Genomic DNA, 20,124 nt, shown 5'->3' on the forward strand with positions numbered 1-20,124 from the left:
AGAACAGTCCATCATGCATTATTATACTTTGACCTCCACTCACCTTTGACCTTTGGCACCTCATGACAGACAACCACAGTGCACCTCCGGATGTGACAGGCCTGTCGGAGCGCTCGGTGCATGCGGAGCGTCCGCAGGTGGCATCAGTGCGAGGGCTTCCACGTGGATACACACACACCAGCGTCATGGAGACCGCCGATGGTGAGTCCCCTAAAGCTTCAGCCTGCTGTCACCACAACAGCAGAGCATCTTCCTGTCTCACACGTCTCTTTCCTGTAAGAAAGAGGGAATATCATGTCATCTCTCCACAGAACTCTCTACACTACTGCGTCCAGAAGTTCAAGACTGATTTGTGTTTAGCGATTGAGACTCGAAGCTAAAAATGCTTAGCACACATACATATAAAGTTGACTTATCCAACATTCTGGATCATTTTTTTTTACAGTTATCTATTGAAAAGGAGTGGGATATTTTGCCTGTTTTTTGTATGTTTCTGCTTATTCAAGCCAGACAGTATCATGTCATCAGCATGCTCTTTTGTAGGAATAGTTCACTAAAAAAGGAAAAGTCTGTCATCATCTACTCACCTGCATGTCACTGTAAAATATAGTCTAATTTACTCTTCCACACATTCACCCCTAGTGTGTTGATAATACACACACAAAAAAAGTTTGTATGCAGTTTCGTTTCCACCCATTTCTTTTTTCTTCTACAGTGTCATGGCAATATAAAAATATAAAAATCCTGGCCAAGAAGTGTGCCGTATAAATGGCACAGGTGATCGGACCAATCATAACGCCAAATCCGCCATTTTTTGTCCGACAAACAAATCAGACAGGAGAGTAGATTAACTTCGGTGGACTTAAACTTTAAAATGGTGTGTATTGATGTCTTTCCGCGGTAGAAATAAAATACCTTCTGATGTCATTCATGTTTATTTTGTGCTATAACTAGTAAATATGAATTATGAAAAGGTGATTGGTTCACGTGCCACTTAAACTGAGATGCTACAGCGATCTGTCACGACACATTAAAGAGCCACAAAATGGTATTTATTGTTTGAATTTCTTTAAAAAATTACAAAATTTAAAAGCTGAGACTTTGTTTCATACCTAAAGTAACCTGCTATGTTTTGTCTGTCGGCGTTTTGTCAGTTTCCTCTTTGCTCCACAATGTATTTTTCACTGCATGAGAACATGGTGTGTAGTGTGAGAGCAGCATGGCTTGTCAGACATAGCAACAGTAACTAAGGGGGGCGGGGCTTTGCGAAGGGTCAGTTGGGTGGAAATCTGTTAAATCTGGCAACACTACCTTTTGAAAGAATAGTTCATCTAGGGCGGGTCTTTGCGAAGGGTCAGTTGTGAATTGAGATGAAAGGTAACTTTTTTAGCTATCATTTGGCTTTATAATGCTCAAAATATGCTTTGTGAGATGTATGAACTTATTGTGCGTTTTTGTCACAATTTCACTGTATGTCCTTTTATGTTCCATTTTTTGAGTGACATTAGGGTATATAGATGATGACTCATCAATTTTCATTTTTTTTAGGTGTACTGTTCCTTTAAGACATAGAGCTGAACATCACAACTATACATCAGCTGTGGTGTATTAGTTCTTGGATGAATGTTTAGTTATGGTTAAACACAACAAAACTAAAAGCAACAAAAATAATTCGATTTCCCCCCCCCCCAGAAAGATTATGTCTGCCATGCTCAATTTGAGTCACCTCAGCTCTGTAGAAGCAGCATGCTGTCATGAACGTGCATGTTTATTCACGTTTTCTCTTCTTCAGGCACTGACAGGGGAGATGGGGAGGCCATGGATGGTATTTATACATGTTTATTTCAATCTGCCCCTCCTCCTGGTGTCTCTGTGCATCTGTGTCTCAGCTGTGACCTCTGTGTTAAACGCTGTCTGCTTAACTTGTCCACTATGTCATTTTTGGAAATTACTATCATAAGAAAAGTATTTCCTCCTAATGTGTCTCTTTGTCTTTTTAATGTCGTTTAATTATTCTTTCAAGGTCTTTTCGCAGCGCTTATTTATAGATTTTGCATTATGACAAGATACAACAGAATTGTCTAGAAATATCTGGGACTAAGAATGTTTTAGATGTGTTTGTGTTGATCTTTTGTGAAAGAGAAAGTACACTTTTGCATACTTTTAAAGAGTACTTATTACAGAAAGAACATACTTAAGTGTGAAATGAATGTAATGTTTTCGGATGCTCAATTGCATGTTGATTCCAATTAAATAAAAAATGTTATAGTCTACATTTATATAAAATGCACTTAAGTATAACTTAAGAACATCTGACAAGCATTTATTGTACACTTAAAATACTTAAATGTTATTTCTATTGGAACTTGTAGTCATGTATTTAAATATATTCGTAATTACACATTTTGTAATGATGAAGATAAAATGTAGTACTTTTTAAAAATATATTAACCTTGAATATAATATTTAATACTGAACACACTACAGTTAAAATTATAATCAAGTACTTTACATGTGCTTTAGTATGTTAGTCAACTCATCAAAATAAGTGTACTTTAAAGCAGGACAGAAGATAAAAGAGAATTATTTAAATTTACTTTAAAACCTTTCATTTGACATTATTACAAAGTGTACTTAAGGGTGTTAAGAAACATACGTTACACTTAAGTACACTTAAGTTACATTTTTTCATTATCTTATATTATCTGCAAGTACAGTTGTTGGTTTTTATATAATTTGGACTGAAATGGAACATTCTCTACAGTTAAGTGCACTTTTTCACAAGGGAAAGTTTGTATTTAAGTAAATGTGTGAAGAGATAATTAGACAAATGGTCCTTGCTTTTAACAACTAGGTTATGCTATGCTCTGTGATTTTTGTTACTTTTTTATATGATATGCACTCTACAAAAGATACTTTTAGTAAAACATTTAGTTAAAATGAAATAATTATGGCCATAGAATAGCATTGGGTACTTTGATACTGTATATCATTGCAGGCCTACAGACTGATAACCTTACAGTACATTGGTACTTGCATGGTACTGCAAAGAATACCGTAGTGCTACAATAGTAGATGTTAAACAAAACATGGTGTTATAATGGCACCATGTTCAAAAGTGGTACATTTTTGTTGGCGAATACAAGCTTGGTTGAATAGTGTTGCACATTAGCCACAGTATCATGGTAGTGATAGTGTGTGATTATTATGTTTAATAAGGTTAATATGGCTTATGGACATTTATGAGGCAGGATAACAGTAGTTATGTTGTGGTTATCCTCACATGAGAGGATTTATTCTTGTGTGTTTGGGGAGCTGTTACAGTAATTGGCTTCCTCAGGTCCTGCAGTGCATTCTGGGTACTTGAGCACGGTCTGTGAGTGCGTGTGAGATGCAGACAGAGATGAGGGGCAGACAGACAGCGGCTGAGGCTCAGGTGTCTCATGACAATGGAATGTCAGAGAGCATCTCAGTCATGCATATATACATGACACAGCCATCTCTCGGTGGAATTCACAGACAGACATTTAACAGAGAAATGAAAGAATAGATTCATCATGTGAAGATGATCGTTGTGTCTTGATGTTTGGTTCTGTTCTCTCTTAACTATCATGTGAAGGCCTATGTTTACCTCAATAGAAACGTTTGATGGGTGATTCTATTTTAATTGTTATGAACCCGCTGAGAAATGTTCCTCAAAAATTTTTTGGGGCAATGTAGCATAATTATTACACTATAAATTAAAGAGCTTTTTTTTTTTTCTTCATTACACATGGGTGATTTTGTGGTGTTTCTGTGACTGTTTGCTATATTCATAATTATGTAGGATACTTATGAAAGATCAGCAATCACCATTTTAAACAGGCACAGTAAATGTATTTTGGACAATAAATGTAATTATTAAATAAATTATGTAATGAACAGTGTATCCATTTTACATCCCTATTGGTAAAACTAAAGACATTAACACCAAGAAATCACTGTAACAATAATAATATCAATAAATCATCATCATCATCATTATTTCTTTGTACAAATGTCGGTAACACTTTATTTTGATAGTCCACTTTAGACATTCTATTAACAGTAAGTAACTTTGCAACTACATGTCAACTAGCAGTTAGTAGAGTATTAGTAGACTGTCTGCTTAATATCTTCTAACACTTTCTTTGTCAACATTCTACTAACCCTAAACCTACCCTAACAGTCTACTCTGAGAGTTAGTAGACATCTAGTTGCAAATTAATGAGAATTAGTTGACATGTAGTTGACATGTAGTTACAAAGTTACTTATAGTTAATAGAATGTCTAAAGTGGACTATCGCAATAAAGTGTAACCCAAATGTCTTCTAAAAATAGGTTCTTCTAAAGGACGTCAATACATTATTTGGCTTTTGGCCCTCAATTTTAATTGGATTATTTTTTGTTATTACTTAATCTGCCTAAATCTCCATCAGTGTTTTGATGATTTATATATTTTTAGTACATTTTTCTTCATTTCATGTAAAAATATTTTATGCATGGGGAATTGCTCAGACATGTTTGTAACACTTTGTAGAATTACCCTGGTGCTCATGTGATACTGTGATATTGTTTAACATGTATTAACTTATTCATTGCATCTTTTGTCCCTGTGTTTCATGTGAATGGAGTTTTAATCTATTTAAACTATAGTAATCCTAAATGATCCATGATCAGATGGACTCTTTCAGAAGAAAGCTCATGAATGGTTGATGAGATGGGTGGCTGGGTAGCGGCTTGTTGCTAGGCAGCACAAGTCCAGCTGCTTCAATCAGAGTCAAGGAGACTTTGATGCTCTGGGTCAGGTGTCTCTACTGAGCACGCTCAGTACCATCTTAACCAACCCCATGGGCATACAGCCTTACATTGACTGACAGGCTGTTGTGTGAAACTGTCCCCACCATCCTTTCACAATGACCTTTCCCTGCTTTTTTATCTCATCCTCTCCATCTTTCTCTCTTTTTCTATGTCCTATCTTCTCCTGACACTATCTCTGTCTAAAGGCGTTCCAGTCAACAGTCGAGTGTCCTCTAAGATTCAGCAGCTCCTAAACACTCTGAAAAGGCCAAAGAGACCCCCTTTACGAGAGTTCTTTGTTGATGATTTTGAGGAACTTTTGGACGGTAGGTTCATATATCTACAAATATCTAATTCCGCCATGAAACTGCTAGCATTCACATAATTTACTTAATGCTGTTTAGTCTCTGCTCAGCTAATGAGCTTGCTTGCTCAACATGTAAATAGTCTGGTTAAGTGTTCGCTGTAATCTAGTCCTGCAGTGTGTTCCTCTGAAACCCTCTACCTCCCCCAGCTCCACCTGTCTAGGAGTGTGTTCCACTTCACTTTTAGATACAAACTCACTTTACCTTGGGGAATTCCCACTGCCATTTTGATCAAGTCAAGTGGTGGGCAAAGGAAGTTTGCATTGACATACCCTCAACCCGAGTCTTTTTTATATGAACACTTCAGGCAGCTCCATATACCACAATGCAACATGACTGTGACATACTCCATACGCCATAGCAGATTACAAGCAATCAAGGGCATTTCAATTCAACTCATTGCAATGGTTCTGCCAGTAGTGGGCACTTGTGCAACATAAGCAATGATGTGTATTCAAGTAAACAAGACAGAGGGACGTTAGCAAGGGAAGTTCATAAAAGGCAAAGTATAACGCACCCTTTATCTGCTATGGGATTTTATGATCATGGAATTGAAATTATTTGGCTTACTGAGGAGAGCTGTACTATTACTTGTGATTAAACATAGCTTTTTCACTTGGCGGACAATAAAGTTGACAAAAAATTGCATATATTGACATTAAAGTAGTGACCTCAGCTAAGATGCTAAGAACAAAATATTGTAGAGACTTGAAATTGAGCTCTTTTGTAACGAAACCACCACATCATGATAGCGAGGACAGACACCAATCACATTTCCTTCAGAGAATGTAAAAATTAGTTTTAGTATTCTGGAGGAACTTTAAAACTTGAGCCATGTCTCACACTCAAGCCCTCCATCGCCATATATATATATTTACTTTCATCTCACAAAAGGGTTCTATGAAAACATGAAGGCTTCTATGAAAACAAAAATGTGAATTGGCATTTACACTGACATTGAATATCCTTACTCATAACCTTTTGCTACTGACCCAGGAGACAGGAAAATAACACAAAACAACATATTTGAATAAGGCAGCCATATTAAGAATATGAGTTATTTCTGCCTGATGTGTGGTGTGTCACTGTGAAGGGTTGAATGCGTCTGGAAATGGCTAGAGAAATTTAACTCAGCTTTCTAAAATAATGTGGTTAATCACGGTTCTTTCATGATTTAACAGGAGGGGGCAATTAATTTTTCACGTAGGGCCAGGCAGGTTTGGACAGCTTTTTTCCCTTAATAAATGAAATCATCATTTAACAACTGCATTTTGTATTTACTTGCATTATATTTGTGTAATATTAAAATGTGTGTGATGATCTGAATCTTTTAAGTGTGACAAATATGCAAAAAAAAAACTTTTCACAGCACTGTATATATATATGTGTGTGTGTGTGTGTGTGTGTGTGTGTGTGTGTGTGTGTTTTAAATCATTTTAAATCTTAATAATATTTTCACATCTTCTTCTTTCAAAAACATAAAAATATTTTTGCCAACCCCAAACTTTGAATGGTAGTGCATTAAAAAAAAGAAAGAAAGAAACTTTTGTTCAAGGTTCTTTTAAGGTTCTTTATTTGTCACATACATATTACATACATATTGAGAAAGTGGACCTGTTTACTGAGAGTTTGGAGTGACCTGCTCCTGTTTCTGTGGTAACAGTGACTTCTCTGATTGGTCAATCTCAAGTCAGGATTTTATTCAGCAGTTAAAAGGTTTAAAAAGGTTTAAACATTATTACTCAAGTCAATTTCTCAGAAAATGAATGGGATGTTTTATTATATACCTTTGTTTATATTATATATAGAATTTGTTTATTTATGCATATAAACATAACATTGTATGCCATACTCAAATTATTCAGCCTTTTATGTGTTCCTGCATTATGGAGATAAACTCTTATTTTATTATTGTTGTTATAGTTGTTATATAGTGATAGTATAGTGATCCACAAATTTACAGGTTGTTAAAGTTTGAGAACCCCTCTGAATCCTCTGAATCTTTCCTTTTTCTCTCTTTGTTCAGTCAGTCATTTCTTACGTTTCTTAAAAATATGCTGAGAAATACACTTTCGTATTCTCTTAGCAGCAGCATCTTCACTTTATATTCTGTCTCTCTCTCTCTTTCTCTCTGCTTTTCTTTCTCTTTCTGTTCCAGACGCACAAAATCAATCAAATCTATTTAAAGTCGTGTCACATATCATCCTCGGGATGCATAAGTCACCCTGAGATGCTCAGTGACATTTAAAATCACTCTCACATAAACTCTGCTCCAAAACCCAGTGAGCTGCTTACAGTGTAAGGCAGCATCTATCATGAAACCATATAAATGACTGATTTTGAACACTGTATATAGGCAGAAGACTCAACTTGGTAGTGATTTCAATAAGCACGCAATACAATAATACATTTCATAGGTGGAAAATAATTGATTTTTAATTACACTGACTAAATGTCTTAGTATCGGTAAGTATACGTTTATATATATAATCTGTAATAATCTGCATAATGTATATTTGCATAAAACAAACCACATAGGGTATATACTACTTCAGTGTTGTATTAAAAAACACACACAGCAGCAGCAGATCTACATGTCTGTCTCTGACATGATTTCCTGTCATCTACAGTTCAGCATCCAGATCCAAACCAGCCGAAGCCTGAGGGGGGTGAGATGAGACCCCTGAATGGGGAGCCGCTGGGGGTGGTCACTAACTGGCCTCTGTCATTACTGGCCTCTTTACAGCGCTGGGGCACCACACAACCCAAAAGCCCCTGCCTCACCGCACTGGACAACGCCGGCAAACCCATCTACACACTAACATATGGTACAGTGAAACCTCCCATTGAATTAAATGCAGCAATTTACATGTATACTCCTGTTTCCTGAACTACACTACTTTGTAGTGCATATGCAATTGTTATTCATGTCTTGTTCAAAATTACATGTACTTATTTATCATCAGTGTTGGGGAGTAACTAGTAACATGTAACGGAATTACGTAATTTAATTACAAAATGAATGTAACTGTAATCTGTTATAGATACTGAGAGAAAAAAAAGTGTAAATAAATTACAGTTACTTATGAAAATGTTAACAATTACAAAGGGGTAATATTTTCACACACATACAGATTTGATTGATTTTCACAGCACTGTATATATATATGTGTGTGTGTGTGTGTGTGTGTGTGTGTGTGTGTGTGTGTTTTAAATCATTTTAAATCTTAATAATATTTTCACATCTTCTTCTTTCAAAAACATAAAAATATTTTTGCCAACCCCAAACTTTGAATGGTAGTGCATTAAAAAAAAGAAAGAAAGAAACTTTTGTTCAAGGTTCTTTTAAGGTTCTTTATTTGTCACATACATATTACATACATATTGAGAAAGTGGACCTGTTTACTGAGAGTTTGGAGTGACCTGCTCCTGTTTCTGTGGTAACAGTGACTTCTCTGATTGGTCAATCTCAAGTCAGGATTTTATTCAGCAGTTAAAAGGTTTAAAAAGGTTTAAACATTATTACTCAAGTCAATTTCTCAGAAAATGAATGGGATGTTTTATTATATACCTTTGTTTATATTATATATAGAATTTGTTTATTTATGCATATAAACATAACATTGTATGCCATACTCAAATTATTCAGCCTTTTATGTGTTCCTGCATTATGGAGATAAACTCTTATTTTATTATTGTTGTTATATACACTGTCCAGTGATAGTATAGTGATCCACAAATTTACAGGTTGTTAAAGTTTGAGAACCCCTCTGAATCTATCTCTACTTTCCTTTTTCTCTCTTTGTTCAGTCAGTCATTTCTTACGTTTCTTAAAAATATGCTGAGAAATACACTTTCGTATTCTCTTAGCAGCAGCATCTTCACTTTATATTCTGTCTCTCTCTCTCTTTCTCTCTGCTTTTCTTTCTCTTTCTGTTCCAGATGCACAAAATCAATCAAATCTATTTAAAGTCGTGTCACATATCATCCTCGGGATGCATAAGTCACCCTGAGATGCTCAGTGACATTTAAAATCACTCTCACATAAACTCTGCTCCAAAACCCAGTGAGCTGCTTACAGTGTAAGGCAGCATCTATCATGAAACCATATAAATGACTGATTTTGAACACTGTATATAGGCAGAAGACTCAACTTGGTAGTGATTTCAATAAGCACGCAATACAATAATACATTTCATAGGTGGAAAATAATTGATTTTTAATTACACTGACTAAATGTCTTAGTATCGGTAAGTATACGTTTATATATATAATCTGTAATAATCTGCATAATGTATATTTGCATAAAACAAACCACATAGGGTATATACTACTTCAGTGTTGTATTAAAAAACACACACAGCAGCAGCAGATCTACATGTCTGTCTCTGACATGATTTCCTGTCATCTACAGTCCAGCATCCAGATCCAAACCAGCCGAAGCCTGAGGGGGGTGAGATGAGACCCCTGAATGGGGAGCCGCTGGGGGTGGTCACTAACTGGCCTCTGTCATTACTGGCCTCTTTACAGCGCTGGGGCACCACACAACCCAAAAGCCCCTGCCTCACCGCACTGGACAACGCCGGCAAACCCATCTACACACTAACATATGGTACAGTGAAACCTCCCATTGAATTAAATGCAGCAATTTACATGTATACTCCTGTTTCCTGAACTACACTACTTTGTAGTGCATATGCAATTGTTATTCATGTCTTGTTCAAAATTACATGTACTTATTTATCATCAGTGTTGGGGAGTAACTAGTAACATGTAACGGAATTACGTAATTTAATTACAAAATGAATGTAACTGTAATCTGTTATAGATACTGAGAGAAAAAAAAGTGTAAATAAATTACAGTTACTTATGAAAATGTTAACAATTACAAAGGGGTAATATTTTCACACACATACAGATTTGATTGATTTCTTTCCCAAATTGCATTGACTGCTGAAAAATATGAGACACCAATGTTTCAGGAGTTTAGGACAACGGATTGTTTCGGTTTTATGTAAATGCGATTATTTTTTAAAGATTCATTGTTTTTCCAAAGCATTGTTAGATGCCAGCGTTTCCTGTCATAGCTATGCAAAGATTTGATTTCAAAAACAGTATCATACTGTAGCTATTAAACTGTATCTTAAATCTGTAACCTCAGAACGACCCCACAGTAAAAAGAGGTGCTAAAGTCTGATTTTGTGGTGGCTGTGCTTTAAAATAAAATTTTTATCATCTTAATTCAAGTGATGAAGGATTTTGAAAATCTAAATCAGTAATCAATGTTGAGTGCTACTGTTAGGTTAACCCTGCCTGCTTTAAATGTTTCAACATGATTAACAGTTGAAAACATTCATTAGAAATTTAGAAAAGTAATCAAAGAGTAATCAAATGTAATCAGTTACATTACTTTAAGTAATTGAAAAAGTTACATTACTTATTACATTTTAAATACGCTAACTTATAATCTGTAACCTGTTACATTTCCAAAGTAACCCTGCCAACACTGTTTATCATAGGGGGTAATCTTATATATTTGACTTGATTTATTTGTGTATATTGCTAGTGTACTCATTTGAAATGGTGAATGAACTCTCATTCATACTGTAAGTGAACAGACAGTGCAGGTTTGAATGTGTGTTTTTGTAAATATGTTTCCGTAGGGAAGTTGTGGACGCGGAGTCAGAAACTTGCTTATACACTGCTGAACAAACTGAGCACCAGGAATGAACCACTACTACGACCTGGAGACAGAGTGAGTGTCCTTATCATGCACATTCACATCCATTTACACCTTGCATTAACTGTCCATTCTGTCATGCAAGATCCCATTCCCCTGCAGAATCCTATCCTGTTTCTCAGTGACTGATCAAAGACATAGCATGTTACCATAATGTCATGTTCTAGCTAATCAAACAAACTAGTAGGCTAAGATGTTAGTATGTCCCAATTTGTATACGTATGCACAATTCGAAGTTATTTTGTAGTATAAAGGAGAAGGAAAATTCCAATAAACCATTTCTGACACAACTTGACATATCCAGTGATGGACGACGTTAATACCAAGTGTAACAGGCCCAGAATAAAAGAAGTAATACACAAACAGTAGCAGTAAACAACATTAATGCTAGAGGTGTAAATAAATCTGCTGTGTATCTCCACAGGTTGCACTTGTGTTCCCCAACAATGATCCTGTGATGTTTATGGTGGCGTTTTATGCATGCCTCCTAGCGGAGCTGGTGCCTGTGCCCATAGAAGTGCCACTCACTCGAAAGGTATTAATCAGCATTACACCAGCACACAGACAACACTAGCATAGATTTCAATCACAATAGAGCCCCCTACAGGAAAAGACACGATATGACACCCTGATCTCCTCACATCTCAGCATTGTCCTTGAAAAAAAGCTTTTAATTTCCAAAACTCAAACCACTGTATGGTATGAGCATAACTTGTATACTGGTAGTCAAAATATAAGTGCTGTTTTCTTAAAGATGTCAGTATGCATTGATATTGTGAGTATGTGAGCATGTATGAATAACTAGTCACTCAGTCCTTGGGTTTTTCTCTTCTGTAAATGACCTGAATGTCTTCTATCTAAAGGTATCATTAGCTGTCTCTGTGCTGCTTTGAAGCGTGTTCCGTTTGATTAATAGAGCCGATGTTCCTGATGGAGACAGCTAATCCTTTAAAATGAAGGACACAATAACACACACGATGCCTTAGTGCTGTGTTATTGTGACTGTGTTATTGCAGACCGTCTGATGAAAGACGGAGAGGGAGTGAGTGGACTGCAGATCGGTGTTGTATTGATGACTGTCTGTGTCTCCTCTCATCAGGATGCAGGCAGTCAGCAGGTGGGGTTTCTGTTGGGCAGCTGTGGGGTCACTCTGGCTCTGACCACTGATGCCTGTCAGAAGGGTCTGCCCAAAGCACAGACCGGAGAAGTTGTCACTTTTAAGGGTGGGTGATCCGTACAAGCCAGTTACTTCATCTTAGGGCTGGACAATAATTCAATATCAATATGTATCGCGATATAATTTTTTTCAATAACGGTGATATGATTTTTAAACACATTTCCGATATTTCGATATACATTACCAGTGTTTCCCATACATTGATTTATTTGTGGCGTTTGACTTCGTTGAATAAACATGAGCACTGCACGTTTCAAAATCAAAAAATGTCGCGGGTGTTTTATATAAATGTATCTGTGAAGGGAACCGACTGTCTTCAGAAAAGTTTCAATGACATTTTCATTTTATCTGATAAAGTAGCATTCATGAGCAGAGCTGCTTTGATTACAGCCATTACTGGAGAAACCGCTAGTTCTATCACTCTAAAAGCGCCTCCTGCTAGCAGAGCATGAGTTTTCATTTTAAATAAGCCCGTCTCCAGCAACATTTCCAGTTTTTGTTGTTCAATTTTTTTGTTTTCTGCAGCAACTCGGAGCACTTTTCATACCCTTTTTTTCTGGCTGAAGCACATTTGTTTCAATCTATAAGAATAATCAGCCTACACTACCAGTCAAAAGTTTTTGAACAGTAAGATTTTTAATGATTTAATTAATTAAATCATTAAAAAATAAATTTTTTTTTTTTTTTTTTTTTAGAATTCTCTTCTGCTCACCAAGGCTGCATTTATTTGATCCAAAGTACAGCAAAAACAGTAAAATGTTAAAATATTTTTACTATTTAAAATTGCTTTCTATTTGAATAGATTTTAAAATGTAATTTATTCCTGTGATCATACATAGGTAAATTTTCAGCATCATTACTCCAGTCTTCAGTGTCACATGATCCTTCAGAAATCATTCTAATATGCTGATTTGCTGATTATCAATATTTAAAACAGTTGAGTAAATTTTTTTCAGGATTCTTTGATGAATAGAAAGAGACAAAGATCAGCATTTATCTGAAATAAAAAGCTTTTGTAACATTATACACTATAGTATTCAAAAGCTTGGAGTCAGTATAATTTTTTTTTTGTGGGGGGATTATAGAAATTAATACTTTTATTTAGCAAGGATGCTTAAAATTGATCAAAAGTGATGATAAAGGCATTTATAATGTTACAAAAGATTTCTATTTCAGATAAATAGTGTTCATATCGATATCGGAATTATATCGTATCGAGATTTTAAAATATTTCTAAATAGAAATAGTTATTTTAAATAGTAAAAATATTTCAAAATATTACTGTTTTTGCTGTATTTTGGATCAAATAAATGCAGGCTTGGTGAGCAGAAGAGACTTCTTTAAAAAACAATAGAAATCTTACTGTTAAAAAACGTTTGACTGGTAGTGTAGGCTGCTTATTCTTATAGATTGAAACAAATGTGGTTCATATCGATATCGGAATTATATCGTATCGACCGAAATTAAGAAATATATCGTGATATCAATTTTGGCCATATCGTCCAGCCCTACTTCATCTTTATTTAATGGTGCTGTTTCTTCGCCTCGGGTATAATGTTTATGTATGTTTTTACAGGCTGGCCACGACTGCTGTGGTTCGTTACTGATGGAAAGCATGTTGTAAAGCCTCCTAAAGACTGGCATCCTCCAATAAGAGACGCTAGCAATGAGATTGCATACATAGAGGTCAGGACCACACTAACTTAATAATGCTTATTTTGAGATAATGACCAATGATAGGTGGATCCATCTGTCTGTCTGTCTATCTTTCTGTCTGTCTATCTTTCTGTCTGTCTATCTTTCTGTCTGTCTATCTTTCTGTCTGTCTGTCTGTCTGTCTGTCTGTCTGCCTGTCTGTCTGTCTGTCTATCTTTCTGTCTGTCTATCTGTCTGTCTGTCTGTCAATCGTTATCTTTGTATTGCGTCATTACGTTAATATAAATAACATGCCAGTGCATCCTGGAAAGTGCTTATGTAGAGTGTTCTAAATCAGTTCTGTCTGTCTGTCTATCTATCTATCTCCATCCATCCATCCATCCATTCATCTGTCTGTCTCCGCCTCTTTCATCCATCCATTCATCCATCCATCCATCCACCTGTCTGTCCATCCGTTCATCTATCTGTCCATCTCTCTAACTGTAAGTCTGTCTTTCTGTACACAGTATAAGACCAGTAAGGAGGGCAGCACTATGGGCATCACGGTGTCTCACTCTGCTATGTTGGCTCACTGTCATGCGCTCACACAGGCCTGCGGATACACAGAGGGTGAGTGTGGGCGACTTACACGCATCACACACAGGCTCTTCTGAGACCGGCCACTGCAGGTCTAGAGTGTCCTACTTCCACTCTCTAAATAACTGCTCACAAACCCTTAACACTCCTCACACAGCAGCTCCTGCAGTATAGACACTGTTAGCCACTTCTTCTGCCTCTGTATACACCTTTAAAACTGGATATGATTGCAAATGTAATTGTTATCAGTGAGATAACTAACTAAAATTCAAAAGTTTTGATATGATTCATGAATGATTTATGATGTTTTACTTGCTGCTGTCACATACATCACACCATTTATTGTAAATGTTTTTTGCATTATACACCACAAAATGTTTACTGTGATTTTACTCACTTGTATAGGTGAAATTATAACAAATGTTTTGGACTTCAAACGAGATGCTGGTCTGTGGCACGGGGTCCTCACGGTAAGTCATACTGGTAAAAAATGTATAGCCTGAATGCACTGTAAGTCGCTTTGGATAAAAGCGTCTGCTAAATGCATAAATTATTAATTATTATAATTATTAATTATAATTAAGTCAGACACGTGTGGTTGACATCTGGTTTGATACGTTCACATACACTCACACATGGATAAGGAGTTAGATCACTTCGCACTCATCCAGCTGTCTTTTGGTTTCTTAACCTGTGTCCTTGGCAACTGCTGTCATGGTGATGTGTGTTCAGAGTGTGATGAACCGAATGCACGTGATCAGCATCCCATACTCGCTGATGAAGGTCAACCCTCTCTCCTGGATCCAGAAAGTCCACACCTATAAAGGTGAGTGTACTGCCTAAAGCCAGACCGCCTGTGTGTCATGATCTTTTACCACAGAACTATGGCCACTTACATATGGATAAACCAAATTAAGTTATGTGAGATGCAGTTGCTGTTTATTTAAAATCGCTATTTTGCATTGCAATTAACTGTATTTTTCGTCAGATTAGAGGCTTTTTATGGACTCAATTCTAAGAGTTGATTCCAAACGTTTTTTTGACTCGTAAGTAAAAAGGAGGTTAAGTGAGTTAAACCTGTGAAACCTGTTACAGTAAATAAAGAATTAGCAAGATTTGTATTTTAAATAAATGCTGTAGAATCATAAAAAATGTACCACAGTTTCCAAAAAAAATATTAAACATCAGCACATTAGAATGATTTCTGAAGGATCATGTGACACTGAAGACTGGAGTAATGCTGCTAAAAATGTAGCTTTGCCATCAGAGGAATACATTTCTTTTTAAAATATATTAAAATAAAAAACAGTTTTAAATTGTAATAATAATTCACAATATTGCTGTTTTTACTGCATTTTTGATTAAACAAATGCAGTCTTGGTGAGCATATAAGAGACTTTCGGACAGTAGAGTGTATACTCCTTCACATTTCTTCAGATTATATGTATTATGAAAATTCATTCATAATATTTAAAAAGGACACACTTTTGCCACCTACAGGTTAAATGATGTAACTGCAGAAAGAGGAGTTTGTGAACTTTTTAGTCAAAACTTATTTATAAAATACTTTCTACTGGATTAAAATTGTTCAGAAATATTATATAATCTGCAAACAGATCATTGTGAACAAATGTTAATTTTAAGTGAAACCTTTCAAAAGAGTAAAATATTTTTCAGTATTCTTGCAGATTTTGCACTCTGACATGTAAGTTTAAGGTAAATAGTTGGTCTCTATATGTGACCCTGGACCACAAAACCAGTCATAAGGGTCTTTTTTTTTAAATGTTTTATTGAGATTGATACATCATCTGAAATCTGGATAAATAAGCTTTCCGTTGATGTATGGTTTGTTAGGATAGGACAAAATGTGACTGAGATACAACTATTTGAAAATCTGGAATCTGAGGGTGCAAAAAAATCAAGATATTGAGAAAATTGGCTTTAAAGTTGTCCAAATTAAGTCTTAGCAATGCATATTACTAATCAAAAATTAACTTTTGATATATTGACGGTAGGACATTTACAAAATATCTTCATGAAACATGATCTTTACTTAATATCCTAATGATTTTTGGCATTAAAAAAAATCAATAATTTTGACCCATACAATGTATTGTTGGCTATTGCTACAAATATACCCGTGCTACTTAAGACTGGTTTTGTGCTCCAGGGTCACATATAGATATATGTTTCACATCATAGCTGTTACTACACTGATTAAATGCTGTGTGACTGTTTGCATGTTTATATGTCCTGTGTTTTTCAAACAGCGCGTGTAGCAGTGGTGAAATCCAGGGATATGCACTGGTCACTTTTAGCCCAGCGGGATCAGAGAGACATCAGTCTCAGTTCTCTCCGCATGCTCATCGTTGCTGATGGAGCAAACCCATGTGAGTATACACTTAAACAGAACAATCTGAGAACAAGCATAATTCCAAATCGAATGGAACACAGCCTGAACTGTCGCTGCAACACTGTGTATGTTGTGTATATTGAAATACAGGGTCTATTTCGTCCTGCGATGCCTTCCTCAACGTCTTTCAGGCCCGCGGGCTGCGACCAGAGGTGATCTGCCCGTGTGCAAGTTCCTCTGAGGCCATGACTGTCGCCATCCGCAGGTACACTGATGACATTACAGCAACTTGCTACTGTAAAACCACTACTGTTCTAGTGCATGCATTCTGCCCAGTTTACACAAGACACTGCTTGCTATTTTATTTCACCATATTATCTAATGCATTTCAGTTATCATCTCAGAAATGACAATGGCATTTTGCATTTGAATTTGCATATGGCAGTATCATTTTCCAGAGCCCAAATCCATGTTGAATGACTCTGTATGTGTGTGTTCAGGCCTCCAGAGATGGGTGTTCCTCCTCCGGGTAAGGCAGTGCTGTCCATGAGTGGTCTGAGTTATGGGGTGATTCGAGTAGACACAGAGGAGAAGCTCTCTGTGCTCACTGTCCAGGATGTAGGACAGGTCATGCCTGGAGGTGAGACCTGCTTTACTCTCACTGATTGATCTATGGACTGAAAAACGGTTTTGATTGGATGAATAGTGTGATGAAGAAATGCTTTACTTTTTGGCACTTTATGTTTAACATTCTATTATTCTGAATTTTTTATTTCTCTTGGGGACTAATGTACTGTCTATGCATCTGTGTGTGTGTGTGTGTGTGTATGTGTGTGCAGCGCTGGTGTGTGTGATTCGGTTAGAGGGCACGCCATACTTGTGTCGAATGGATGAGGTTGGAGAAATCTGTGTGAGCTCCAGAAGTACAGGAATCTCCTACTATGGTCTGCCAGGCATGACCAAGAATGTCTTTGAGGTAAACAAAAGGTCCAATGATTTTTAAACATAGTGTTGGCCTTAAAATGTTCAATCAATATTCGATTTTGGTTCTATATTAAATTAAATGTGCAGCCATAGTGGTAGCAATTTTGAAAATTAAATATTTCGTGCTACTTAAGACTGGTTTTGTGCTCCAGGGTCACATATAGATATATGTTTCACATCATAGCTGTTACTACACTGATTAAATGCTGTGTGACTGTTTGCATGTTTATATGTCCTGTGTTTTTCAAACAGCGCGTGTAGCAGTGGTGAAATCCAGGGATATGCACTGGTCACTTTTAGCCCAGCGGGATCAGAGAGACATCAGTCTCAGTTCTCTCCGCATGCTCATCGTTGCTGATGGAGCAAACCCATGTGAGTATACACTTAAACAGAACAATCTGAGAACAAGCATAATTCCAAATCGAATGGAACACAGCCTGAACTGTCGCTGCAACACTGTGTATGTTGTGTATATTGAAATACAGGGTCTATTTCGTCCTGCGATGCCTTCCTCAACGTCTTTCAGGCCCGCGGGCTGCGACCAGAGGTGATCTGCCCGTGTGCAAGTTCCTCTGAGGCCATGACTGTCGCCATCCGCAGGTACACTGATGACATTACAGCAACTTGCTACTGTAAAACCACTACTGTTCTAGTGCATGCATTCTGCCCAGTTTACACAAGACACTGCTTGCTATTTTATTTCACCATATTATCTAATGCATTTCAGTTATCATCTCAGAAATGACAATGGCATTTTGCATTTGAATTTGCATATGGCAGTATCATTTTCCAGAGCCCAAATCCATGTTGAATGACTCTGTATGTGTGTGTTCAGGCCTCCAGAGATGGGTGTTCCTCCTCCGGGTAAGGCAGTGCTGTCCATGAGTGGTCTGAGTTATGGGGTGATTCGAGTAGACACAGAGGAGAAGCTCTCTGTGCTCACTGTCCAGGATGTAGGACAGGTCATGCCTGGAGGTGAGACCTGCTTTACTCTCACTGATTGATCTATGGACTGAAAAACGGTTTTGATTGGATGAATAGTGTGATGAAGAAATGCTTTACTTTTTGGCACTTTATGTTTAACATTCTATTATTCTGAATTTTTTATTTCTCTTGGGGACTAATGTACTGTCTATGCATCTGTGTGTGTGTGTGTGTGTGTATGTGTGTGCAGCGCTGGTGTGTGTGATTCGGTTAGAGGGCACGCCATACTTGTGTCGAATGGATGAGGTTGGAGAAATCTGTGTGAGCTCCAGAAGTACAGGAATCTCCTACTATGGTCTGCCAGGCATGACCAAGAATGTCTTTGAGGTAAACAAAAGGTCCAATGATTTTTAAACATAGTGTTGGCCTTAAAATGTTCAATCAATATTCGATTTTGGTTCTATATTAAATTAAATGTGCAGCCATAGTGGTAGCAATTTTGAAAATTAAATATTTCTGTCAAAGATTCACTTTGATTCATTCAGTGGGCCATTCTGTAGGTGACATATACCAGTTGGCGTATTTTGGATCTTTTTGAGTGAGTCATTGAATTATTCACTCGTTTAAAACATTCATTCACAACTGCAATTCTTGTTATTATACTTTACCGAAATGTCTGAGCCTATAATTCAACTAAGTGATTCTAGAAAGACATGAGCATTTTCTCTACAACAATATAGATCAGTTATATTATTTTGTCTGACTGTGACAGAACTCTATATAAGATATAGAAAAAAGTAACAATAGCCAATGAGAACAATTTGTTAAAAAAAAAATTGTTAAAAGTTCACAAATAAAACCACTAGTCATCAAGAGCTTTGAGTTATGTGTTATCATCCTGTTAAAAAGTTTGTGATGCTTACCTAAAAAAAAGGTAAGTAAAATAAGGACTTGACAGCATTGTAAACTCGACTAAAATGTTTTTGTTGTTTTGCTTTCAGACCATTCCAGTCACGTCATCAGGAGCTCCCATCAGTGACAGACCCTTCACACGCACATCTCTCCTTGGCTTCATCGGGCCGGTGGGTTCTGTGCAAGTTCCTCTGAGGCCATGACTGTCGCCATCCGCAGGTACACTGATGACATTACAGCAACTTGCTACTGTAAAACCACTACTGTTCTAGTGCATGCATTCTGCCCAGTTTACACAAGACACTGCTTGCTATTTTATTTCACCATATTATCTAATGCATTTCAGTTATCATCTCAGAAATGACAATGGCATTTTGCATTTGAATTTGCATATGGCAGTATCATTTTCCAGAGCCCAAATCCATGTTGAATGACTCTGTATGTGTGTGTTCAGGCCTCCAGAGATGGGTGTTCCTCCTCCGGGTAAGGCAGTGCTGTCCATGAGTGGTCTGAGTTATGGGGTGATTCGAGTAGACACAGAGGAGAAGCTCTCTGTGCTCACTGTCCAGGATGTAGGACAGGTCATGCCTGGAGGTGAGACCTGCTTTACTCTCACTGA

At 36.8% G+C, this 20,124-nt stretch overlaps 1 protein-coding gene across 1 annotated transcript in view; it reads left to right on the forward strand.

Annotated features, from left to right (window-relative positions):
• Positions 1-20,124, forward strand: part of LOC107720936 (disco-interacting protein 2 homolog A-like) — a 155,132-nt gene that overhangs the window by 121,413 nt on the left and 13,595 nt on the right. Inside the window, exons 6-20 of the mRNA XM_016528768.1 lie at positions 70-201; positions 5,025-5,144; positions 7,814-8,011; positions 10,847-10,938; positions 11,348-11,458; positions 12,023-12,146; positions 13,677-13,786; positions 14,263-14,365; positions 14,738-14,802; positions 15,065-15,158; positions 16,603-16,722; positions 16,836-16,950; positions 17,186-17,325; positions 17,525-17,661; positions 19,595-19,675. Coding sequence (XP_016384254.1) covers positions 70-201; positions 5,025-5,144; positions 7,814-8,011; positions 10,847-10,938; positions 11,348-11,458; positions 12,023-12,146; positions 13,677-13,786; positions 14,263-14,365; positions 14,738-14,802; positions 15,065-15,158; positions 16,603-16,722; positions 16,836-16,950; positions 17,186-17,325; positions 17,525-17,661; positions 19,595-19,675 — 1,742 coding nt within the window. The remainder of the gene's footprint in view (positions 1-69; positions 202-5,024; positions 5,145-7,813; positions 8,012-10,846; positions 10,939-11,347; positions 11,459-12,022; positions 12,147-13,676; positions 13,787-14,262; positions 14,366-14,737; positions 14,803-15,064; positions 15,159-16,602; positions 16,723-16,835; positions 16,951-17,185; positions 17,326-17,524; positions 17,662-19,594; positions 19,676-20,124) is intronic.

The sequence above is a fragment of the Sinocyclocheilus rhinocerous genome, unplaced genomic scaffold (assembly GCF_001515625.1).
Source record: "Sinocyclocheilus rhinocerous isolate Xijiao unplaced genomic scaffold, SAMN03320098_v1.1 scaffold3225, whole genome shotgun sequence".
Lineage (NCBI taxonomy): Eukaryota > Metazoa > Chordata > Actinopteri > Cypriniformes > Cyprinidae > Sinocyclocheilus > Sinocyclocheilus rhinocerous.